We start from the raw sequence: 23874 nt of genomic DNA, 5'->3' as shown, positions 1-23874 counted from the left end.
GAGAAACTATCTCACAGCGCAACTAGCAAGGGGATCCAATCGTAAAGGAACTTTCACTCTGACTAGAGGACGAAGCCAAAGGAGTAGAAAAATTCGCCCTCGAGTTGGCACAAGAAGCCAATGGGATGAAAAGATCCCGCCTCTACCGTGGCGGCGGAGCCAGTGGCGTGCCGGGCCCAGGAGCATGACCCAATGGGATGATGGGGTTCGCTCCCGGCCGCGGGCGGAGCCAATGGCCGCCGCTCGCCGGCTCCCCGCCTCCCCACCTCGGCTGGCCACAGAGCCCGAGCGCTGGCCGGGGTGGGAGGTTTCCGCGGCCGAGGGGAAGATGGCGGCAGCCACGGTGCTGGCCGCCGGGCTGTGCGCGGCGCGCCGGGCGGTGGCGGTAGCGGGGCCGCGGGGGGTGCAGGTGAGAGGTGGCCGTGGGGCGAGGAAGGGGTCCCGCGGGCTCTGACGCCCTCCAGGGCCGGGGGGCGCGTTCCTCCCCGGCTCGCCCCGGCCTGCGCAGCCCTGCGGCCTCGCGGGGCCGGAGCCCGAGCGCCCGGCCGGGAACCTTGTCCCTCCCAAGGTGCAGGCTCCAGGGCTGTGCGGTGAGGTCACGGCAGCCTCTCTTAAAGCTTCACCGCGAGAGAAACGAACCGGCGATGAACGACGCCCTGCACAGGCCCGGGCACCGAGGTGGACACAGGGTCAGTGCAGCGTCTGCCGCCATCTCCCAGCCGACCGAACGCCTACTCTGGGCAGCTCCTCAGTGCCCCCTGCGGGACGTGAGCTTTTTCTCCTGGGAGCCAGTCTTCTGCCCCGTCAGACTCCTGGCTTTCTACTGAGCACTAATGCTAACTCCCCTTCTTCTTCCTCTTTGCCACAGCGACTCAAGGGGTCAGATTCATCCTGTCCCTTTTCCCCACAATGTGACATCTCTGACTTCAGCCTTCTCTCAGTCCCTGGGAAACTGGGACTTCCCTACCCTCAATCCCCAGGGGCTGGGGTTGTGTTCACTCAAATGAACTCCTCCCTCCACCGATTCAGGGGACTGGAGTGAAAATTCACAGTTAAGAGGTCAGATGTGATACCCAGACACCTTTGTGTCAAACAGGGCAATTGTATTAAAAGCTGGATAAGATAGTTAACACGGCTTAAAGATCAGAAAACAAGTAATGAAAGTAAATGGAAACTTATTAACAAGGTGAGAGTAAATGGAAAGAGTCCAAGTAGTCTTAAGAGATGATGCAAACCACCCCCTTTATATTTGAAGCCGAGAGAAGGGATTTATCTAAGGTAATTCAATAGTGAAATAGGAACTTGGACCTAAGCCTCCAGGTTCTCATTCTGGATCCTTTCCCCTGAACACTGCTAGATTTCCTCAACCCTTTAGGAGCAGGAATCAATTGCACTGCTGAATCCTGCAGTGAAATCTGCCTGTTACCTGACCAGGCCCAGCACTATCTGGCCCTGTTCTCTGCTGCTGATGCTCTGAAAGTGAGGAACTTTCCCTTTGAGTGGGAACCACTAACAGGTTCTTAGAAGGGTGAAGTTAATGGCCAGCCTCTGCCAGCCCCAACTAAGTACATGAGACAGGTATTGCCAGCTTCCTCCCTTGGGTGTGTCTGACCCACCTTCAGGTCCGAGGAGCTGCAGCTGTGACTGATGGGAATGAAGTGGCCAAGGCCCAGCAGGCAGCTCCTGGTGGGGCAGCCCCAACCATCTTCTCCCGGATCCTGGATCGAAGCCTCCCAGCTGACATTCTGTATGAGGACCAGCAGGTGGGGCGCCCTTAGGACCCATCCCCTTAGGAATTTCATAAATACCATCCAGCCTGTTGAAATAACATGGTGGCCTGTGTCCTGTCACTGCTCCCAGTGTCTCGTATTCCGTGATGTGGCCCCTCAGGCTCCTGTGCACTTTCTGGTCATTCCTAAGAAGCCCATTCCTCGCATTAGCCAGGCTGAAGAAGAAGATCAGCAGGTGGGAAGAAAAGGGCCAGGGTTGGCTGGGGGAGCCCTGTACTCAGCTAGAAATTTTGCTCCCTGTAAATGAAGCCACATGTCTCCTTCCCCTTTCCCTGTAGCTTCTAGGACACCTTCTCCTTGTGGCCAAGAAGACAGCAAAGGCTGAGGGGCTGGGAGATGGATACCGACTTGGTGAGTGACGTTTGGCCCTTGAGCCCCTCACCTATGAATTCTCATACCTACCCCTCAGTATGATCTTCATTCTTTGACCTTTCCCATGATCCTGACCCCCTAACCCAAGCTCCATTTCAGTGATCAACGATGGGAAGCTGGGTGCACAATCTGTGTATCACCTGCACATTCACGTACTTGGGGGCCGACAGCTCCAGTGGCCTCCAGGTTGAACCTACCAAATGACCAAGGATCTCAGACTTGGATGCTTGGATGGGGGTGGGGGAAAACGGCACCCTGTAATGCTAATAAACTTGCTCTCCCTCAATTCTGGATCCCTGTCTTAAATATATAAGGATTTATACCACAAATAGGAAAGAAAACTGATTCAAGACTATGATCCCCCTTGACTATGGTCTGAGACACTAAGGAGGCCCATCCTGTAGTTAAAGGAGCATTTGCCTATATATCTGAGAGCTTAGGACTCATGGTCTACCTGGGTCAGGCCTCTAGAAAAGTAGCAGTAGGAATAAGCCTGAATGAGTAGGAAGAGACTGAGTCCCAGGACTTGCTTAATTCAGATGCCAAACCATGTTCTAAGGGGGTCTGGAAGGAGGATTGTCAATGTGAAGGCCTTTTATTGAAAGAGAAGTAATCACACCAAAAAAGTCGCTACCCTTTGACTATTTCCCATGTCTCACCATTTTGCTTTTAAGCTGTGTCTGATGTCTTTTCATCCTTAAAATTTTTGAAAAGATGCCCCCACTTTTGAGAATGAACTACTGTTGCCCCAACATAAACATACCAAGTAGACTTTCATCTGATATAACGGCTCTGTGCCTGTTCAACGCAAAGAACCACCTTAGAAAGCCTCAGTAAGCCCTGCTTAGGTATGGAGGTCGAGGCCTTAGGCCAGCGGAACCTTAAAAGCCGGGCTGAGGCGGAAGGGAGGCCGGACGGAAGGCAGACTTCCCAAACTACGCCAGGTGCAAGACTTCCGCCCCGCAGAGACCTTGCCTCCACCCCCACCCTCCCCGTCAGCCCAGATCTGGTTACGCGCAGTCTCCTGGAATGATTTGCCGTCTCTATGGCAACCCGGTAGCTGGCTTCTGAAGATGGAGACCACTGAGTCTACCGAGGGATCACAGTCGCGGTGAGAGGCACAGCTCTGGCTGCAGGCTTAAGGGGACAAGGAAGGTTAATAGACTCGCTTTGCTGCGCTTCTGACAACTTTGCCGCTTTCACTTTTTTTCAGATCTTTAGACGTACAGCCCAGCTCCGAAGGACTAGGGTCCATTTCGGATCCCTTTCCTTCTTGGGATGGCTGTCATAGGTCAGCCCTGGAAGCTGCAACCGCAGAAACTTCAGCAGCTGCTGCAGCCACTGCAGCCGCCTCCACTACCAAAGCAGCTGCATTATCTACAAAGACCCCAGCGCCCTACTCTGAACGGAGCCTTCTCATGGAGCCCTCCTCTGAAAGTCTTCTTGGGGAGCGCTACACTGGACCCAGATTTACCCACAAGATAGGCCACGGGAGACTTGGCTTTGAGCCTGTCTCTGTTTCCCATATTGCTTGGAATCCCTATACTGCAAATGACCTTAGCTCTAGCCATGGTCCTGTTCCTGGCTCCAGCTCTGGCCCTGTTCCTGGCTCCAGCTCTGGCCCTGTTCCTGGCTCCAGCTCTAGCCCTGGTCTTGGCTTCAGCTCTGACCCTGGTCCTGGCTCCAGTTCTGGTCCTGGCAGTGGCTCTGGTCAAGGTCCTGGTGACGGCTCTGGTCGAGGCACTGGTCCTGCTCCTGCCGCTGATTCTAGGCATAGGCCAGGCTCTGGCCAGGGCCCTGGTTTCAGCTCCTCTGCTCCTTCAGGCTTCAGAAAACCCAGGGCAGATCTGCTCCCTAATTATGCCTCCTGGAGTCACCACAGCCACTGGGAGCCTCAGAAACAACCCTGGAAATTTTTGCAAGTCTCAGAACCTGGTGCCCGAGGGCTGTGGAAGCCCCCTGAGGTTGAAGGGACAAGTAAGGTTCTCAGTGAAACACTGCCACGGGGCCAGTGCCTTCTCTACAACTGGGAGGAGGAGGTATTAAGGGTTTAACCTGCTCCCTTTTCTTGAAGGCTGCCCCCAGTTGATGAGGGTGGGTACCAGAAAGGATATCATGGTCACTCAACTTGGGGCCCACAGAGAGCCACCAACCACCTGGATCAAGTCCCAAGCATGCAGGATGGCTCTGAGAGTTTCTTTTTCCGACACGGACACCGGGGACTGCTGACCCTGGAGCCACAGTCACCCATGTGCTCCAGCACCACCCAGAAAGACTCATACCAGCCCCCAGGAAACCACTCTCAGCCAATTCGAGGTATGAAACATGAGAGAATGGGCCAGAGTGAGTCTAGCAGAGAAAAAAAGAGAGGAATGTCTGATGGGTGTAAGGGCAAAGCTCAGTTCTTCCTTTTCCCCAATTTTTTTTCTTCTGGGCCTGTTCCTTAACCAGACTCCCCCAACTCTGTCCATTCCCTGACCTCCCACAGGGAAGCGTGAAGCCATGCTGGAGATGCTCTTGCACCACCAGATCTGGTGAGAGGCTGGGTGAAGGGGAAAGGGGAGGGGGAGGACAAAAATCAGGGGAGAATGGCCTTGATGCCCCCCAGGCCAATGTAGTAAAGAGGTGCAGGCAGAGCAGGAACCCACAAGGAAGGACTCTGAGGTCAAGTCTGTGACACACCACGACTATGGAAAGGAGCTGGTGCAATCAGGGCCTCCTGCCCCAACAAAGGTAAGAACCCATCCCACCCTACTTGTACAGCTGGGCCCTGACAGGCTGTGGGAAAGCAGCAGGCCCAGAGGTTGAGAGAGGGAGCTTCAGGCCAAGAGTTATTCAGTATATCTCCCTCACAGCCTCACGACTACCATAAGGAACAGCCTGAAACCTTCTGGCTACAGAGGGCACCACAGCTACAGGTGTGTGAGGGTGACCAGCTGTTGGGAGTGGGGGAAAGGGATGGGAAGAGGCTGTTCTGCCCCGGCTTGGTGGAGAGCGGGCTCTGTCCTCATTCCGGCACTCCTCCAGGGTGTCAGTAACATCAGGACTCTGGACACGCCATTCCGGAAGAACTGCAGCTTCTCAACACCAGTGCCTTTGTCTCTAGGGCAGCCCTTGCCCTATGAACCCGAGAATTATTCCCACCACTTGGGGAAAATATCTTCCCTTGGCCATCAGGGAGGAGGGCAGGGTGGTGGAGGGAGGGGTAGAACTACTCCTGTCTAAGGGTCAAGGAGGGAAGGAGATGTGGAATATGGAATCTCCTTCCGTCTGTACTGGAGAGATGGGGAGGAAGTGAATTTGGTCTGTACTTGGTGAAGCAGCTCTTTACATAAAAAGGGTTCTCTCTCATCCTGAAACTGCTCATTCAGTGATTCTGTGAGTTACCGTGTCCATACCCCATAACCTTTCCTTGGAGTTGCCCCTAACACAGACTATGTCACCATGACTGTTTTTGTTTGTTTTATATTTGGCCAAAATATTCTGGTTTAGATACAGATATTTACAGAAGGTAGGGAGGAAGGGAACCAGGCCAGAGAGGGACAGGTATATGTACAAGGCTGGGCTGCAAAGGGCAGCAACTTCCATATAAGGTGGGGGTTTTGTGCATGTTGGTTTCCATCTCATGTGACAATGTCCACTTCTGCTATGTGGAGAGATGATGGCCACTGCCCACCTGGGTACTAGCAGCAGGGGATTGTCTGACTTGGGAAGAAGTGGGGTTTACAGGAGCCCAGCAGGTCCTTTCTGCTCTCCTAGGAGCCAGTAAGTTCGCATCTTTCCTTTTCCCTGGAAGCGGAGAAGTAGAGATAATTCAGATTCTTCTATGTTATTCCTCATATCTCCCTCCCTTCCCCCCACAAACCCCATAATTGTGTTCATCCTCCCTTTCCATGACTCCCTCCCCGTGGCCTGCCATCACCTTCATCTCCACATCCCCTCGAAGCTCTAGCTGGAAGCATCCTAGCTCATCCAGGGCATCCTTGGTGGTAGAGGAGACATGAATCTTAAGGGCTGGGGTGGGATAGGGGAAATGATGGAAAGAAGAATCAGAAAAGGCAACCGAAGAACTGGCAGTATCGGAGAGAGCTTTACCCAACCACCATCCCTCAGGAGGGTCTCAGTATTCCCAGGGCACGTGCACTAGAACCAAAATATGTCCAAGGATGGGGCAATCAGGAACTGTGGTCTCTCAGAATGAGATTTGGAGGAACTCTGAAAAGAAAAGGCCAACACAGGTTGAGGCTGAAGCTGGGGTTGAGGGCTAATGTCTCACCTTGACCATTAGACTCCATTCGGGAAGCAGTGTTCACTGTGTCTCCAAAAAGACAGTAGCGGGGCATCTTCAGGCCAACGACCCCAGCACAGACGGGCCCTATGAGAAGAAATAGGTTGGGAGAGCCTGGGAAAAGTCTATATGAGGACAGGAGTGAGAGTCAGCCTTACCCGTGTGGACCCCTATTCGTAGCCTCAGCTGGTCATGGGGTCGGTGGCGGATGCGGAAGGAAGAAACTGCATCCAGTAATGCCAGGGCCATACGAGCAATTTCCGGGGCATGGCGCTGACCATTTCTGCCTGGGAGACCAGATACCACCATGTAGGCATCTCCAATCGTCTCTACCTGATTGAGAGGGGGATGAAAAGGTCACCTCTATCTGTATCAGTGGGGATGGGGAAGAGCAGAAGGAGACAAGCTGGGTACCACTATGAGTCATCCTGACAGCCTGGAGGGCAGAACATTGACTAGAAAATAAGTGCCATGGTCCTGAGAATCTGGGAGAAGGGGAAGTCAAGGGAATCTGTAAATCCTCCTGCCCACCCCAGCACCTGGCGAATACTCTACAAATGTCTGCTGAATGGACACCCTGTCTGCAACAGGACACGGTCAAATAGCCTCTGCTGTCAGGAAATGGGAAGCAAGACAACAGGGCTGCCCTGAAGAGCACAGAAGCTGGTGGGGACATCAACGAGGCCCAATGAAATGAGCCTCAGACAGCCTGAAGGGTCAAAGGTAAGAAAGCAGGCACTTGGCTTTGTTAATTGTACTGAAGCTGTGTAAGAGAAGGTCCTTGTTTTTAGGAACTATACACTGACCTGTTTAGGGATAAAGGGGCACTGTGGGGCTTCCCTGGTGGCCTAGTGGTTAAGACTCCGCCTGCCAATGCAGGGGACATGGGTTCGAGCCCTGATCCAGGAAGGTCCCACATGCCGGGAAGCAACTAAGCCCGTGCGCCACAACTACTGAGCCTGTGCTCTAGAGCCCGCGAGCCACAACTACTGAAGCCCGCGCGCCTAGAGCCCGTGCTCCGCAACAAGAGAAGCCAGCACAATGAGAAGCCTGTGCACCGCAACAAAGAGCAACCCCCGCTCACCACAACTAGAGAAAGCCCGCGTGCAACAAAGACCCAACGCAGCTAAAAATAAAATAAATAAATTTATTTTTTTAAAAAAGGGGGCACTGTGTCTGAAACTCACTTGCAAAAGGTTCAGAAAATAATATATGGATACATAGATTTTTTTAAAATGAAGCAAATGGGGGAAAATATGAACAATTGGTGAATGCAAGTAAAGGGTTTATGGGAGTTTTTACAGTAATAGCAGAGATGGCAGAGTAAGTCCAAAGGGAAGGGACAGGAGTGGGTAATAAATATTATTATATGCACAATATTAGGCATTTTCCACAATAAATTTATTATTCCCATCACATAGATAAAACATCTGAGGCTCAGGAGCTTCTGTTACTTGCCCAAGGCCACACGGTTGGTCGGTCACACAGCCCGATCATTTTTACTCCTAAGCACAATAAAGCCTACCCTGTGCCAACTCAATGACTTCAACAAAAAGCTTTCACTACATAGCTTGTCCCTCACCCCAATAAATCATTCTATACCCACATCCTGTATGATTCCTCCATGTCTGGAGGGGATGAAGAGAAGAGAAAAGATGACTAGGCTATGCCTATACCCCCAGGCAAGAAGTGGCAGACAGGGGCTAGATCTCGTGATGGTTCCGATTAGGGAAGCCTTAAGGATTCACAAGAGATTAGACGGGAATGTACAATTACAGTGCCAGAGCCTCGTTTGTCTACAAAGGGTACTCTAGCACTAGGATGCTGGAGACCCAGGCAGGAAAACTGACCCTGGAGCAGGTAAGGCATGTGGGATTCGGGGAGACTGGGTTTTAAAAGAGTGTCAGTGTAAGGGCAGCCCCAGCTCTCACCTTGTAGACGTCAAAGTTGTCAATTATGGCATCAAAGCAGGTATACAGATCATTAAGAAGTGTCACCACCTAACAGGGATGGGAAAGTAGAGGCCTTAAGACTTGTGTCTAACTTTCTAAGAATTCTTAACACACAAGCCGTAACAAGATATGGAAACTACAGACCAAGCTAATCTTCCCTATTATCAAGGATCTCTATGCCCCAGTGAAGCTCCCGCAGGTCTCTACCCCACCCTCTGCCCCTCACCTGGCTCTCACCTGCATGGGGGTGCTCTCTGCTGACAAAGCTGTGAAGCCAACGATGTCACTGAAGTAGATGGTAACGCTGTCAAAGGCCTCGGCCTGTACGGTCTCTCCCCGTTTTAACTGCTCTGCCACTGAACTAGGAAGCAAAAGTACAGTTTGAGCCAAACTCAGATAAAGAGGGTGGGAGGGCGAGAGAGAGGAAAGGAAAGTATGGCTGGAGCAGAGATGAGTTCGAACATGAAAGCTGAGCCTGGTGGAGGAGAAGGAAGGTGGCTGGGAAGACATTACAGTCCAGGGCAAGGTAAGGTGTACAAGTGGTGTGGGGTTGGAAGGGGATCCCTGGGGATGCGGGCTAAACATCTCAAGTTGGGATTGTTCTACATACACTTGCTGGAGCAAAGGTCTGGTAGAGCAGTGTCCTAAGAAGAAGGGATGGGAAGCCAGGAAGAAGGCAGCACAACTCATTTGGAGACAGAATGAAAACACACGGTCTAGAGCCAGAATGGGCTCACGGTAGCAAGATGTAACAAAGCAGCATTCTAAGGGTTGGGAAGTGAGTTCTCAGGAGCTTGATTCGGCAGAAACCAACAGAAGAATACCAAAGGAAAATTCAGGAAGGGGGAGAGAAGTCTCACTGGGGTAGAATTTGGTAGAGCAGAGCCTCAGCCTTGCGTTTCTCCTCCAGGTAGGCCTGTGTGCGTTCCTCCACCAGCTTCTCCAGGTTGTTGGCATACTGCTCCATGCGCAATAGGAGGTTGTCCAGTATGCTGGTGCCACCCTCCCTGGAAGGAGGCCAGGATAGGGTACCTGCTCCAAGATGCTCAAGACTCCCAGGGCTTTCTACCCAACCCACCCTCTCAGCCCCGCCAACCCCACCTCATCCACTAAGACTGATGAGGCTTCTAGCCCTGGGGAGCCCCTGCACCATGGTGCCCTCTCACTTGTTAAAGCGGCGAATGAAGCCCTTGATCTGTCCAAAGTCTGGTCGCTCAGCTGCGTCCTGGGCCCAACACCGCTCCATCAGCAAAACCAGCTCTTCGTTCAGTTGGGTCCGGTCAATGCTCGGCCGGAAATAAGGCCGCTGACCATTTCGGACCTTCTGGACAATCTCTGAGGGTGATAAAGGGTTTGAATGAAGAACAGGTCCCCCAAGTAGAGGAGGCTCTGGGTAGTAGATTGACTCTCACCTTTGGGGCTGAGGTCCAGGCCCTCCAAGTAGAAAGGACCACTGCGAAGTGCTATCTCCTGTAAGATGATCCCAAAGCTATAGACATCGGCCTTCTGCATGCCTGTGGTTGGCAAGGCGTTCCCACTGAGCAGTTCTGGGGCAGTCCACAGCTTCTCTGAAAAGAGGGAACAGGCTGGCCAGGTCCTCAAAAAGGGAATCCCCAAGCCCACCTGGCCTCATTCCCATAATGCTCACCGTATTACTGTCACTCCGTCTCCCTCTCCCACCCTCCCTAAGTGGAAATGATCAGGGCCAGGGGGGGCAATGTAAAAGCAGGTTGTGGGGGAAGGCCTCACTGGCATAGAGGGCGTGGTTGTCATCAGGTTCAGCAGTTGATCGGAAGCTGGCCAGGCCATAGTCTGTGATTTTGAGCACAAAACGACTATCCACCACACAGTTGGAGGACTTGAGACTCCCATGGGATGCAATAATGCTGTTATGGAGAAAGGCCATGCCCTGCAGGATACAGATCAAGTCATGGGATTGGATCATATCTGGCTTGGGATATCCCCTCTCCGTGAGATGGGCATTAGCTAGCTGTCTAAAGATCTTGGGACCATAAAAACAATAAGCTAATTTTGGAATGCATCCTTTGTACAGTTTCCACCCCAGGAAGCAGGCAAAATAGGAGAGTCGTCTCTTCCTGGTAACTTAAGCAGTATATCGGCACCCAGGCACCAGGGATAGGAGACATGCTTAAGAGGAAGGACAAGGGGAGCTATCAGTTATTACCCTGGAAAGGGCGGTCTGTCTTCTGAGTAATGAAGGGATCGGAACTCTGAGAGTGAACTCCAAGAATACAACACCCATGGTGGCCTCAAATGCTTGGCCACTACTCAGGAAGACATGGCTTGAGGTCCAGGTATCAAGAGTATCTGGATGCACCAAGGAAGACTAGCCAGTTGTAAACTTTAACATACAACCATGTATAGGCAGGCAAGTCGAGATGGAGGAGGAAAGCGATCTACTACAGGGGATGTCGGGCCAGAGAGAAAGTGGAGAAAATAGTAAATTAGAAGAATCTGGGAAATGGACAAAGGTAGGAGGTAGCTACCAAGCCAATGCAGAAGCCTGAAACTTCTGGCCCCCCTGGGGCCAGAGAGGAAAGAAAGTTTGCCTGTGAGGGACTCTAAGGCAGGTCCTAAGAGGGCAGAGTGGTGCTTCCCCTGGGAAGTCACTTCAGGTGGAATAGAAAAAGGATACAGTGTCCTGTATGCTAACCTCCTTTAAATGTTTAGCTCTGGGCTTAAACAACTCAAAACCCTAGTCTTTGTGAACTCTTCCTTTTTATTCGTTTCATCTTGATATCAACAAACCTTTGGGAATCTCCAAACTCGTGAATACAGATATTAGGCTTCTGGCTTTGTTCTAAATCACCTCTCCATCAAATCACTGTTCTCTCAAGAGTCATGTTTTTCTTATATTTATCATCACACCTCCAGCTGAGCACCACATCAACTTTACCTAATATTTTATCTCTCATTTGATGGCAAACTTTAGCACACACACACAAAATTTTTTAAATAACCTCTTGAAAACTATACAGAAAAACCAAAGCCAGCTCCAGGTGTGGTACAGGTGGTCCACTAGGCTAGCTCACTGGCTGGGGGACTTGCTTCTAAACACCTGTCCCACCTGTGCAGGATTCAAATTTATGCCTCCACAAATCCACGGACCTCTGGGTCACTTGAAAATAGCTGAAACCTAGTATATTAGAAGATACCAAACATTTAGTATAATTTTCCTTGGCTTCTCTTATTTTTACTAATAAATGTTCATTTCGAATTTCAGTTTTTCTGAACAAAAGAGCAGATATGCCAAATATTGGGTAGAGAGTAAATGATGAGGAAAAAAAACAGAAGATAAATATGTTTGGAGACCCCAGTAATTTTTCCCTGCTAAGAGATTTTAATATAAACCCTTGGAGGAAAAAGAAAAGATGATGGAGGGAGATTTGAGGTATTTGAGACCTGAGATTTGAGATAGGGCAGGAAGACAAAAATTCTCTACAAGTACAGGACTCTTTGTGGCAGATAAAACTCATTCCCCCCAATTAAAAGCCCCAAATCCATTGTTTACCCATTATTACCCAACCTTAAGAATAAGGGGAAATGGAGAGATGGAATTTTTAGACTAGGAAGAGAAATCATAAGCAAAGATAGAAAGAGGGAGGCATTTTAAAGTGGATGAACTCAAGGAGGAGTGGGGAAGACTCACCTTAACAAGGTCATTAATGAGTGAATAACGAAACATCCAATCCAAGTTGATGCTATCATTTTCCAGAATATCCTGGTAAGTGACATGGAATAGATTATGTGACTATCCTAGCCCCACTATTACCTGCACAGTCAGTGTAACTTTGGGCCTATCTCCCCTGCCCCTATAATCCCCACCTATATCCCTCACCTGTAAACTCCCACGAGGACAATACTCGGTGACGATGCAAATGTTGGGAGGGTCTATGCAGGCGCCAATGAAGCGAGTGAGATGGTTGAACTGAACATCTCTCATCTAGAAAAAAAAAAGGAAGAAAAAGAGAATTGAAAGAGCTAAAAATTAGATACAGAAATCTACCACTACATGAGAGGACCTTTCTCTTAATTATACTTACAACTTGAAATCATTTATAAATAAACCCATTGCCCTCCTAGCCAATTTTACTATTCCCTAGTTCTCCCCTTCCCCTTCCCCTTCCCCATTCTTATTTACCCCTGGCCCTCAACCCATACACCATGACTTACATGTTTGAGTTCAAACAGAACCTGCCGGGTCAGCTCAATGCGCTTCTTATTCACGTGTTTGATGGCAACAACATTTCCCTGATGGTGGGAGTGAAAGGGGAAGAGGAAAATTAATATCAGAAAGGGTCTCTGGGTGCTGGGAAAGACTGGAGAACTGTGGGAGCATCCAGGAGTTCAGCTGGACAGAGAGAGGAGGGTTATGAGGAGCAGAGGGTCACGGGAAGAGGTGACAGATGCAGATGAGACAGGATGAAATGGTGGGGACCAGAACAAGTGGACGACTGTTCACCTTGAAGTGACCGGTGTTGGCAAAGATCTGGTATTTCCCATGGGCTGTCATGAGCGAGCCGTAACTGGATCCCCGCTGGGGCCAAGGGCAACATGGAGGCGGAAGGATGAAAGGAACATTAGATGGTGGTGGTAGTGCAGGTGCTATCATTACAGGCTGATGTGCTGGGAAAGGTCCAGGGTACGAAAGGACAGGCACTCAGAGGGAAGCAGAGGGACAGCTGAGACGAGGGCTCACCAGCGACAGTGTGAGGCGACTGCCTGCACCTTTATGGTATCGCTCTGAATTGCCAAATTGCAGCTCCTCCCAGCGAATGCGCCACAACATGCTAGCCAGCTCTTTCTCCAGCATCAGTTTTCTGTAAGGACTGCACACCTCAGTTGACTGGCAAGCCCAATCCTACCACCCCAGAAGCCAACAGCGGGGTTGCAGGGACTTCCCGGCAGCTCCTGAAGCTGCAGTTGTCACACCCCAGACACAGGACTGAGAGAGAGGGATGCATTCCCTCCCCCGTGTTCTAGGGACCTCCTGGCCTCAGCCAGAAGGCTGTGTGGAAATGGGAGGGAGGGAGTAGGTCAGCGGAAAGCCCAGAACTCACCGGAAAATGAGGAAGCTGGAAACGCCAAACATGATGAAGGTGATTCCTGTGCCCAGCGCCACAATTGCCAGAGTGGAAAGTGGGGCTGAAGGGAGAGGGGGCCCTGAGAAAGACTGTGTGTGGTGCTGTGAACGGGGAGGGGGGATGCTCTTAGGTGCAGGGAGCAGACAGATCTCTAGAGGTAAAGAAGCAGGCAGTGGGCATAGGAGGAGAGGTGAGACAGAGCTAAGGGTGGGGGAGCCTGCGAGGAGGAGGTAAAAGAACGGAAAGTCAAGGGAGGAAGGATTGCTCCCAGTCCCTGCACACACCCACTTTTATCACAGGATGGGTCGTCCAAGTCAAAGGCACAGGGGGGATTGTCCAAGGGGGGGGCCCCCTTCACCCAGGGGATGGGCCGTCCTGTCCACCAAATCTGCTTTTCGGCTCCCGAGTAGTGGGCTGCAGGCTGTGAGGAAGGAGAAAACAGGGCCCACAGGCCTGCTCCCACCAGCCTCCTCCCCACAAACCCAGCTATTTGGCTGCTTTTCTCCCCAGCCTACCGCCCACCCACCATGCAGCTCCAGCAGAGGAAATAAGTCCCTGCCTCTAGAACCTGTGACTCTGCCCCCGTGGACCCCCTGAAAGCTGGGTTGCCAGGCCCCCCACTCTCCTCCCTGCCTCGTCCCCCATCACCTGAAAGTCCCCAGAATCCAGGTCCCCCATGGCCCACAGGACAAAATCAGTCTCCCGGTCATTGTTCTTGTCCATAACGACCAGTCCAGTCACACCTAAGACAGAAAGGAGTACCCCTCACTCTGAGATCTACCCTAGGCCCCTCTCCTATCCTCCCAATCCCTCCAATCACCTCACAGTCTGTCCCTGCCCCCATTCTTAATATGTGTCCACCTCTGCCATGTTCTCTGGCCCCTACTAACTCTCCCTCCTGCCCCTGGTGTCTGTGTTTTCTTCTGCCCACTCCACTCCTGAGCCTGACAGCAGCACTCTGGCCTCCATCTGACCCTCTCCATTACCATGGTATCTTCTTCCTTGCATCTTCTCGACAATTCGAAGTCCATCTTCCCGGGTGCCTCCTTCCTGTATTGTCTCATTCAGGACTTCAGCATATAGCAGGATCCCATCGTAGAAGCAGCCAGCAATGAGGTTCATCTGGGGGTGGTAACTTCAGCAGTGCTCTCCAAAGGTCCTGCTAAGCCCCTTCCCCAGCCCCCTTTTCCATCTCTGGGGTCTCCTTCTACCTCTCCTCTTTCTGGTTTGCTTTCTTCCCTCCTCTCATTCCTAAGGTGCCATTCCTACCTCACTGAACACTAAGGCAGAAGAGAAAATCCTGAATGGAAGTGGACAGCCCCCAAAGTAGGGCTGGCTCCATGGCCAAGGCTTGATTGTGAGTTAGGGAGAAGAGGCTTTCCTCAAAGCCTGGCCTGATTCTCGGGGAAAGAGAGATCTACTTACGAGGGAAGGGGCCAGCTCCACACCAAAATCTTCCCGAGCTCTTATCAGAAGACGATTCTGGAATTCCTGATACTCAGGATTCGGGGGTTCTCGGTATGTGATGACCAATACCATCTGTACCAACAGCACATGGGAGAGTGGAAATGATTCAAGATGGGCATTAGGGAAAGAGAGGAAGCAGGACAGGGAAACTTGGTGAAATATACATGATATAAAATGTACATGGGTGACTCTGAAGGCCGAGAGGATACTAAACTCTGTGTGTGTGTGTGTGTGTGTGTGTGTGTGTGTGTGTGTGTGTGTGTGTATGTTTAATACTCTGGGGAGAGCAGGTGGCACTCCTCCATGCAAGATAGATAGATAGGATGGTTCTGGGAAGGTGGAGACTGGGAAATAGATGAAGTCAACTCCATCCCCCAAACCGGGCTCCTCATCGTCCTGAAGCCCCTACTACCACCCAGGCCTCCCAGCAGGGCTGCTGTAACACAGCTCCTCTGTCCCACCCTTTCTGGGTGCCTGTTTACTGGCAAGGACAACACTGAGCAACAGCTCCTCTCCCTGGTGTTAATTACTGCTCATGTCATCAGTAAAATGTTTACATTTTCATTTGGGCCACTTGAGCACAGTGCCTCCACCCAGTGAATTAGAGATTTCAGGTTCTATGACAACTGGGGGAAATACTTTGAGAGAGTGATTCCATCTGTAAAAAGCCATGAGCTGGCTCCTTTAATGTGCATGGAACACCCACCATATGCAGCACTGTCCTGCATACTGGCATAGTCCCACACATCATGAGTCACAAGGCAAACACACAGTCACATGCCCACACACATCTCATAGATAAGCCAGGGGCACACATGGTCTCAGTCATGCACACTTCTCACTGGCCACAGTCAGCATGCCTCTGTCTTTCACTGGGATGCCTGCCTGGCTCCCACTGGCCTCACACACTTCCTGCTTCTCGGCCTCTGCCTCCACCTCAGGCCTCCACAATCATTGAGACCAGCCTCTGCCTTCGTCAGGAAACTGGCACTGCAACTTTGGGGAAAGACTTCAGATCAATATAATTTGTGAAACGTGACTTTGTGAAATGAGAGATTAAAACTAGTCGTTTTGGGACTTCCCTGGTGGCGCAGTGGTCAGGAATCCGCCTGCCAATGCAGGGGACACAGGTTCGATCCCTGGTCGGGGAAGATCCCACATGCCGTGGAGCAACTAAGCCCGAGAGCCACAACTACTGAGCCTGTGCTCTAGATCCCGCGAGCCACAACTACTGAGCCCGCGTGCCACAACTACTGAAGCCTGCGCGCCTAGAGCCCGTGCTCCGCAACAAGAGAAGCCACCACAGTGAGAAGCCCGCGCACCACAACGAAGAGTAGCCCCTGCTCGCCACAACTACAGAAAGCCCACGCGCAGCAACGAAGACCCAACGCAGCCAAAAAATAAATATAATAAATAAAATTCATTCTTTAAAAAAATTAAAAATTTTTAAAATTAAAAAAAATAAAACTAGCCATTTCTACCAGTTGTGTTAATTCCTGTCATAGAAAGTACCATAGAGATACTAGATATATCACTTACGATCTATTATAGATCAATTCATTCCAGGTAGGAAATAATGAAGTCAGTTTCTAATACACATTGATTATATTAGACTGGAGTCTACTTCATGATGTAATTATTCTTACTGGAGCGTTCGGATGCTTGATCACACACTGCTAATACTCCCCCACTGTCAGGCAGAATTAAAAAGGAGAGGGAGACTGAGGGTGGGGCTGGAAGGGTTCGTTCAGTAACACCTATTCAAAGGATAAAAGAAAAATAGAAGGGTAGGATATGGTTGACAAAAAATGTAAAAAGTTAGTTAAAAAACTGGAAAAGATCAGGCTTCACACAATTTCTATTTCATTATAAAGGTTGATAATAGGTTTTTAATGCTTTTTAAAGAGTAATTCCCTAGGTTTGTTTCTTTGCTAGACTAGCAGTTCTCAATCTTTTTGGTCTCATGACCCCTTTACGCTACTAGAAATTATTGAGGACCCCAAGGAGCTTTTGTTTGTTTGGATTACATCTATCAATATTTACCATATTAGAAATTAAAACTGACAAAGTTTTAAAACACAAGAATACACAAGCACACCTCCTATAGCTGCCAGAATGATGACATCATCACACGTCACATAACCTCTGGAAAACTCCACTGTACAATCATGGAAGAATGAAGAGTGACAGAGGCAAATAACACCTTAGTATTATTTTTAAAATAGTTTTGCCCTCATGGTCCCCCTACAAGGATTCCAGGGGCCCCCAGGATCCCAAGACCACACTTTGAGAACCGCTATGCTCGACTCTGTTTTGCTGTGGTTACTAGCTACTAAAAAAAAGAGAGAGAAGCAGAAGAACTTCCAAAGAATTTCTGTTCTTGCTCAGGGGCTAGAGAGAAGGGAAAGGTAGGTAACTGTGTCCCATTCCACAGGGGACCCCAGGCGGAAAAAAAAAAAAAAGCAAAGGCTGCCAAAATGGGTACAGCGGTGGGTGGAAGCCAGGAGGGCACCTGGGAAATGTGCAAGGGCAGCAGATGCCTGGCTCCGCCTGTGGGCCCACCCATACCCAGACCCACTCTGGCTGCCACAGGAGGCGCTGTCAACAGTGGCCTAAATTAACAGAATGGTCTCCACAAGAGATGCTGCCTTACACGGCCCTTGGTTTACTGCTTACTTCCATTCTAGCCGCTGGTGTCCCCCATCTGTAACCCAGTCTCATGCTGATCACCTAGGTTGTGGCTTCTGCCTGGGTTTCTGACCCTGTAGAAGGTCCACAAATGTCCAGACAGAGCCTCTGGATCCTTAGAGCCTACCCATTTGGTTAGTTCCACCATATCTACTTATTCTTCCGTTTCCTGGTTGATCATCTTGGTTTACAGTACCTGCCAGCTCTACTCCTGTCTAAATGAATTCCTAACCCCGTCCCCCCTCTTCCCAAAACACACCTTGATTCAATTCAGCAAACGTGCTAGGTACACAGAATACAAAGACAAGCATGATCCCTGCCCTCAAGCGGCTATGGTTTAATGAGGGAGAAAAATCATAGCAACATACTTAATTTTAGAGTCCTCTCCCCCAATAGCTAGTATCCAACATGAGCTGGGACCCCTTCCTTGGGCATGACACCCTCCTGGAAAGGCTGTGGGCATCTATATCAGGGACTCCTCACCTCTGCCGCCACCTTTTCCAGGCTGGCCTGGTCTGGGACCCCAGTGGGCCAGGTATCTCTGGGGTGTGGGCTCTCTGCTCTTTCATCCTTGTCTGGAGCTGACCACACAACTTCCTTCACTCCCTGCCCGGGGTAAGGATAAGCTACTCTTATCCTTCCCAGATTGGAAAAGGATAAGAGTAGCTTTGTCAGAGGATACCTCATCACCACTCACCCCACCCCACCACTTTGATTTTCCCCTCAGCATATTCTTGACTGCCCCTTCTCTTGTATTGTAGCAAAATCTCCCTCTTTGTTTTTCTGTCTGAATAATGCCTACAGTGAGTGGGAGAGCTGAGAATTAATTTACAGTTCACCCTTGAAAAACCTGGGTTTGAACTGCACGGGTCCACTGATACGTAGATTTTTTTCAATAAACGCAGACCACGGTACTACATGATCTACGGTTGGTTGAATCCACAGATGTGGATGGAACCTCCAAGAGGGAAGCCTGACTGTAAAGTTATACTCAGATTTTCGATTGCACAGAGGGTGGATGTCCCTAACCCTCACAATGTTCAAGAGTCAACTGTATGTAGCTAATTGTTAGCAGACTAGATCCCTCCTCCTCCTACTACCCTAAGTGCTGGGGCCCCTTGGCTGGTAGGAATTCTCCCACAAGAAGAGAGGTGTTCCCTCCACAAAGAGAATATGGCCCAGAAGGCTGTGGAGTCTTCCCATCTGGGAGGGTTAGAGAGACCTTCCTTGACCACACTAGCTAAAGCACAATACCCCTGATATTCTCTTCTCATACCACGCTATGCCTTTTTTTTTTTTTTTTTTAAGTAACACATCACAGTTTGTTCTATGTTTGTATCTATTGCTTGTTTATGTCTGTCTGTTCTACTGAATGTAGGCTCCAAAAGGCAGGGACATCTGTTATGTTCTCTGCTGTATACTAGCACCTCGCACAGTGACTAGGACATAACAGGTGCTCAGTAAACACTAACAGAATGAGTCAGTCTTCAGATGAATCAAACATGGACTGAATAATGTTGTAAGTTCTAGAGGAGATAGAGTTAGGCACAAGAGTGGGAAATTCAGTCCAACCTGAGGATTCAGGGATTGTTTCCTAGAAGGGAAAATAACTGATCTGAGTATAATAGAATACACAAGCATTATCCAGACACACAAAGGTGAGAAGGTCATTTTAGGCAAAAGTTCAGCAGCAACAAAACCTGTCCTGCCACTGCCCGTGTTCAAGTGTGACGGTCACAGACTCATACTCAGGCATGCAAACAGATATATCATTCACAGTCAGACGCTACCAAATATATAATCACAGCCACATAAAACCTTACTCGTTGGAGAAGGTGGCCACCCAAGTCCAGCCCTTATACACATCTACTTAGAGTCAAAGAATCTCAGGGTTGAAAGGACCTTAAGGTTATCCTATACGCCACCTCAAATCCTTTTTGGGTTAAGAAGGGGGTATGCATAAATAAGTTTTAAAAAGTACTTATGTACATAAGTAAGTGTAAAATTGGTGGGAGAATCGGGGAGCAATTCATGGGTATGATTTTGAGAGGGAGAGATTTGGGGTAAGGGGAGGAAGACCACTGTGGACAAAAGCAGCAAAGAGCCCAAAGGCAGGGGGGCAGGGAGGCCCGAGGTAGCAGGTCTGAGTGAGGTCTAGCCGGCTGGAGTACTCAGCAGTACTGGGAGGTGAGATTTTAAAAGTGGGTTGAGGACTGTAGAAAATCTTAAATTTCATGATAAGGAGTCAGGACTTTATTCTGTAGGAAATAAGTCATTGAAAGTTTTGAGCAGAGAAGTGAAATGAAGACAGTCATGTCAATTTTCCCTACAAACTGTTTCTCATACCCATCTCTTTTCATTCCTGCTATCATCACCATAGTTCAAGCCCACACCTCCATACTGCATTCCAACCTACTGCAGGTGGCCTCACTGTCTCCTCCTCTTCTAATCCAACCTGAATTCTGTCCGTATATTTCTCATCACAAAAAAACCTCAAAGACCCCACCATTCAAGTCCAAGTGCCTCAGTCTTAGGTTCAGAGCTCTCCTTAATCTGAATCTACCTCTGCAGCATTATTTCCTATAATCTGCTCCAAGTGAACCGTTCTTTCTTGTCAGGTCAGCATCTTCTTGGATCCCCAAACATGTCTATTCCCATCTCTTTTTCTTTGCTCCGGCTGCCTGCATCCTCTCTCCCACTCTGACTAGGAATATGACATCTATCTTTAAAGTCACCATAGAGTCTTGCTTCCTTTATAAAAGCCTTCCCTAAACCCAGCCCACAGTGACTCTCTCCTCTGAACCACTCAAGTTCTTAGTGTCTGTTCCAGGACACATCATCACATCCTTTCTTGTACTTGCATCTAACTGCACCACAATCATGCCTCACCTCTCCAGAAACGGTGGAAGCCCTCCCAGGGACGGGACCTAGATCTTTCCCTGAACTTCCCCCCCACCCCACGGTATATCCACCATTGGTACTTAGGAAAGTCAGTGTTCCAGGATCTTGGGAGGTAGCCTTGGAAGACACACTGAGAAAGAGCCACAAAGGTGAGACTAGACTTGGAAAGCCTCCGTCCATTTCACCCCTGTGGTTCACAATTCTCGTCCTCTTGCTGGGGTTTCTATGGGGTCTTGTGAGAGACAGAGAATCCCAAAAAAAGCTCCTCTCCCCACTCCCTTCAAGTTTGGCTCAAATGATACCTGAAAAGCTTCTCTGAGGGCCTGGGCCTGTTCCCAGGTGCGATTGTCCTGCCAGGGCCGGCCTGTGGAGCGCGTGGGGCCCGCACGGAGACTCTCCCCAAAGACATCCAGGTAAAAGAAGACATAATCTCCGTTGGTCAGGTTCTCCCTCTGGGCCTGAAGCAGGATCTCATGCAGCATCTCCAGGGGGCCGCAGATATACACAACTGGGAGCAGGTACATGACAGAGGGGCACTCTGAGAAAGCATCCAGGACCCTAAACAGCCCCCTCTCTGACCATCTGCATTTCCATCTTTAGCGAGGAAGAGAGGCCCTAATCTATCAACCACCCAGCAGATGTTCCCCATCCCTTCCCCCTTGGAGTCTATGTCATAAGTACCCTGGGACCGTATGGACCATCTGGCAGAAGTCAGAGCCTGACTCCAGACCCCAGAGGAAGGGAGCTATCCTTCAAGCCCCCCCTCTTCCCAGAGCCCTGCCTGCTGCTCCCCCCCCGCCAGCCCTCCTCACTCCCCCACTCTGCCCTGTCTTTCCCTAGGCTCAAAGGTACTGACTGCTCAGAATTTCTCTCAGTGTGAGCTTTACCTGTCTTTCCCAACCTAATCAGCTGCACCCCAAAGCCCATTTATGGAGTCTTCATGCTCTTTATGCCACCAAGGGGTATTGGCAGCCCAGTCTGAGAAGTCTCTGCTCACAGACAGGCACACATTTTGGAGTGACCATCAACCACATTCACTACTCCAGGGAACTCACACTGCCCCCCAAATTCAACTTCCCCCAATCCCACACTCTCCCCGACACAAGCTTCTCCCCTCAGGCCATCTTACTCCTTGTTCACATCTGTCTGTGACATCCACAAGCCCCCCAATATAATGCCTTAGCCCCTCCCAGGGGCTCCATCCACACGTGTTTCTTGATCCCAACCACCACATTCGGCTCCTCCACGGCTAGCTCCATCTACAGCTTCCCAGTACTCAGCTCCAGGGACACAGCGACCCTCCTCCCCTGACCCTAAGTAGCCCGGGCCACACTCACTGCGCCCGTTGGCCCGGATGAAGTGGGTGGCCTGCTCAGGGCCCCCCGGCTCACGGGCATACACCTGGTGCTGCACACTGAGGTTGCTGCCCTGCAGGGCCTCAAAGACGCCCTCGATGGTGAAGTAGTGAGGCCGGTCATCTGTGCGAGCATCCAGATACAGCAAGGCAGCACGGGCAGTCCAATTGAAGTGCCCATGTAGCGTCACTACAAACTCACCCAGCTTGGGAGCAGAGGGACCAGTGCGCACCAGGGTACGATAATGCTCATTCTTAGCCGCAAAACCAGAGGCCACAGCACCCGCAGTCAGCAGGGGAAGGCGCCAATGTGAGGCAAAGCGGGCCACAGAGGCAGCGGGGTACACGCAACCGGGGCCCAACAGAAGGTCGGGATCGTGGTACAGCTTGAGGTCCACAGTGCGCAGCGGGGCCAGGTACTCAGAGCAGGCACCATCTAGTTCAGAGCTGACGAACCGTAGGTCCACGGGCAGCGCCCGGCCCAGCGCCTCCACGGCGAGTGCCACAGCGGGACCCACCCGTGGCCAGGCCCAGGCATAGCTCAGGTTGCGTTCTGGCAGCACCACCGCCAGCGTCAGGTTCCGCGCCCCTGGAGGACGCACCCCACCTGCCAGGGCCGCCACCAACAGCAGGAGTGATGGCAGTGCCATGGGGAGATAGCAGCGGCCCCACCCCCCCCAGAACCTGGGGCCACTCTGGCCTACGGGGGAGCCACAAGCACCGCCCAGCGTGGAACCTGGGGAAGGCCGCCAGGGAGAGAAGTGAGGATAAGCTAGGTAGGCTGGGATACAGAAAGTGGCAGGAATCGGGGAGGAGGAGGTGGGAGGAAGCCCCGGGGAGTGGGTAAGGAGTGGGTCCACCAGCCTAGGGCAAGGACGGAGGAGGGCTAAGAGTAGGGTGGCAGGAGGAGGGAGGGACCAAGGGGGCCTGTGACTGGGATGGGGAGAGTGAGAGGTGAAGCCGTCTGATAAATCTAAAGCTGAGAAGGAAAAGGGGATCCGAGACTGGGATGGGGTGGAGCGGGGGGCGTAGGCTGGTACAAAGAGAAGGCCTGGGGGGACCTCACCGCTGAAAGGGCTAGGAGGGCAGAGAGCTGCGAAAAGAAGGACCAAGGGGATAAGGTGGGAGGGGGCCGGCGCGGCGGAAGGACTGGGACCATGGGCAGGCGGGCAGCGAAGCGAGGCCTGGGCCGGAGGAGAAGGAAAGGCAGGGGTAAATCTCCCTGTGAAGGCTTCTCCCGAAGCTCCTGCTTGGACTAACGGGCCCAGGGCGCTGGTCCCATCCGGAGCTGCGGCGGCCCCGCCCGTGTCCCCGCTCCTCTCTGCTCCGCTTCTCCTGGGCCCGGGCGGCCGGCGCTGCCCTGCGCTTCCTCCCGCCCCCCGCCTGGGCCCCCGGGCGCGCCGCTCGTCCAGGTCAGGTTGCCGCGGCCCGGCCGCCTCCGCTCGCTGCGCCGGCGGCTGCAGAGTGTGACTCCCTGGGCAGGCCGCCCGCCCCCGCCCCCGCCCCGCGCCTTCCCCGCCCCCTCCCCGCGGCCCCTCCTCCTCCCCCGCCCGGCCCCACCCTCCGGCGCCTGCTGTCTACCCTGCCCCCGACTCCCCACTCCCACCCGGGCGCCCGGGGACCTCCCAGGTCTCCAACCCACCCGGCGACAGCCCGGGGGCTCCGTGCAAGGGCCTCTCAAGCCGGCGAGGTTCCGGGCGTCCCCTCACTTTAAGGCCTACCCCGTCTCCCCCAGGCCCCTGGGCCACCCCGCCGCGCGCTCTCCATCTCACACACTCCCACGAGCCCAGGGCCTCCCTACCCACCCCTCGCGTATCCCGCTCTTCTAAGGGTCTCCTTTCTTAACTCCCCTGAGTCCCTCAAACACTCCAGCCTCCAGGAAACAGTCAGGGATCCCCACAAATTTGGTATCCTCACTTGTCCTCCACCTAGTAAACGACAGCACCCCTCTCATTGA

At 51.6% G+C, this 23874-nt stretch overlaps 3 protein-coding genes across 13 annotated transcripts; 2 read left to right on the top strand and 1 right to left on the bottom strand.

The window, feature by feature from the left end:
• The first annotated feature begins 40 nt into the window (after positions 1–40).
• On the top strand, positions 41–2448 carry HINT2 (histidine triad nucleotide binding protein 2). Of its 7 annotated transcripts, none has more exons than XM_082402360.1 (6): positions 125–409; positions 618–767; positions 1623–1763; positions 1861–1965; positions 2069–2141; positions 2251–2448. In XM_082402360.1, exons 1-6 carry the CDS (start codon positions 185–187, stop codon positions 2262–2264), a joined length of 708 nt encoding a protein of 235 aa, XP_082258486.1. In that variant the 5' UTR covers positions 125–184; the 3' UTR covers positions 2265–2448. The 7 variants fall into 7 exon arrangements, with proteins under 7 accessions (XP_082258489.1, XP_082258487.1, XP_082258486.1 ...); XM_082402358.1 differs by having other exon boundaries at positions 257–409; positions 2262–2448; XM_082402359.1 differs by having other exon boundaries at positions 271–409; positions 618–689; positions 2262–2448.
• Positions 2449–2588: 140 nt separating this feature from the next.
• Positions 2589–7617, top strand: SPAG8 (sperm associated antigen 8). Of its 3 annotated transcripts, none has more exons than XR_014247558.1 (7): positions 2589–3273; positions 3376–4201; positions 4304–4478; positions 4651–4696; positions 5018–5080; positions 6987–7173; positions 7330–7617. XR_014247558.1 is itself a non-coding variant. In XM_082402352.1 (7 exons), the coding sequence occupies exons 1-7, from the start codon at positions 3236–3238 to the stop codon at positions 5385–5387; spliced, it is 1461 nt and encodes a 486-aa protein (XP_082258478.1). In that variant the 5' UTR covers positions 2589–3235; the 3' UTR covers positions 5388–5513. The 3 variants fall into 3 exon arrangements, 2 of the variants coding, with proteins under 2 accessions (XP_082258478.1, XP_082258477.1); XM_082402352.1 differs by lacking the exons at positions 6987–7173; positions 7330–7617 and adding exons at positions 4781–4895; positions 5190–5513; XM_082402351.1 differs by lacking the exons at positions 6987–7173; positions 7330–7617 and adding an exon at positions 5190–5370.
• Positions 5612–23399, bottom strand: NPR2 (natriuretic peptide receptor 2). Of its 3 annotated transcripts, none has more exons than XM_082402313.1 (22): positions 21901–23399; positions 20866–21071; positions 14933–15046; positions 14494–14629; positions 14156–14250; positions 13796–13928; positions 13484–13568; positions 13123–13252; positions 12886–12960; positions 12597–12674; positions 12262–12366; positions 12073–12144; positions 10152–10311; positions 9815–9970; positions 9569–9737; positions 9263–9409; positions 8640–8763; positions 8382–8450; positions 6609–6783; positions 6439–6537; positions 6085–6176; positions 5612–5951 (listed from the first exon to the last, which is right to left on the bottom strand). In XM_082402313.1, the coding sequence occupies exons 1-22, from the start codon at positions 22565–22567 to the stop codon at positions 5886–5888; spliced, it is 3153 nt and encodes a 1050-aa protein (XP_082258439.1). In that variant the 5' UTR covers positions 22568–23399; the 3' UTR covers positions 5612–5885. The 3 variants fall into 3 exon arrangements, with proteins under 3 accessions (XP_082258439.1, XP_082258440.1, XP_082258441.1); XM_082402314.1 differs by having other exon boundaries at positions 13123–13243; positions 21901–23398; XM_082402315.1 differs by lacking the exon at positions 12886–12960 and having other exon boundaries at positions 13123–13243.
• Between the last annotated feature and the right edge of the window lie 475 nt (positions 23400–23874).

This window comes from Balaenoptera borealis (genome assembly GCF_965194805.1).
Source record: "Balaenoptera borealis genome assembly, chromosome: 8".
NCBI lineage: Eukaryota > Metazoa > Chordata > Mammalia > Artiodactyla > Balaenopteridae > Balaenoptera > Balaenoptera borealis.
This window is presented reverse-complemented; position numbering and strand designations above follow the sequence as displayed.

Bases quoted from the DNA above. Each gene is read 5' to 3' on its own strand.
- NPR2 (XM_082402313.1), bottom strand. From the start codon at position 22,567: ATGGCACTGCCATCACTCCTGCTGTTGGTGGCGGCCCTGGCAGGTGGG. The intron at 12,961-13,122 runs GTGAGCCCTCGT...CCTTGGCCCCAG, and splicing joins GTCGCCTCACACTGTCGCTG to CGGGGATCCAGTTACGGCTC. The intron at 8,451-8,639 runs GTGAGAGCCAGG...CATCCCTGTTAG, and splicing joins CAGAGAGCACCCCCATGCAG to GTGGTGACACTTCTTAATGA.
- SPAG8 (XM_082402352.1), top strand. From the start codon at position 3,236: ATGGAGACCACTGAGTCTACCGAGGGATCACAGTCGCG. The intron at 3,274-3,375 runs GTGAGAGGCACA...ACTTTTTTTCAG, and splicing joins ACCGAGGGATCACAGTCGCG to ATCTTTAGACGTACAGCCCA. The intron at 4,202-4,303 runs GTATTAAGGGTT...TGGGGCCCACAG, and splicing joins TCTACAACTGGGAGGAGGAG to AGAGCCACCAACCACCTGGA.
- HINT2 (XM_082402360.1), top strand. From the start codon at position 185: ATGACCCAATGGGATGATGGGGTTCGCTCCCGGCCGCGGGCGGAGCCA. The intron at 410-617 runs GTGAGAGGTGGC...CCTCTCTTAAAG, and splicing joins CGGGGCCGCGGGGGGTGCAG to CTTCACCGCGAGAGAAACGA. The intron at 1,966-2,068 runs GTGGGAAGAAAA...CTTTCCCTGTAG, and splicing joins CTGAAGAAGAAGATCAGCAG to CTTCTAGGACACCTTCTCCT.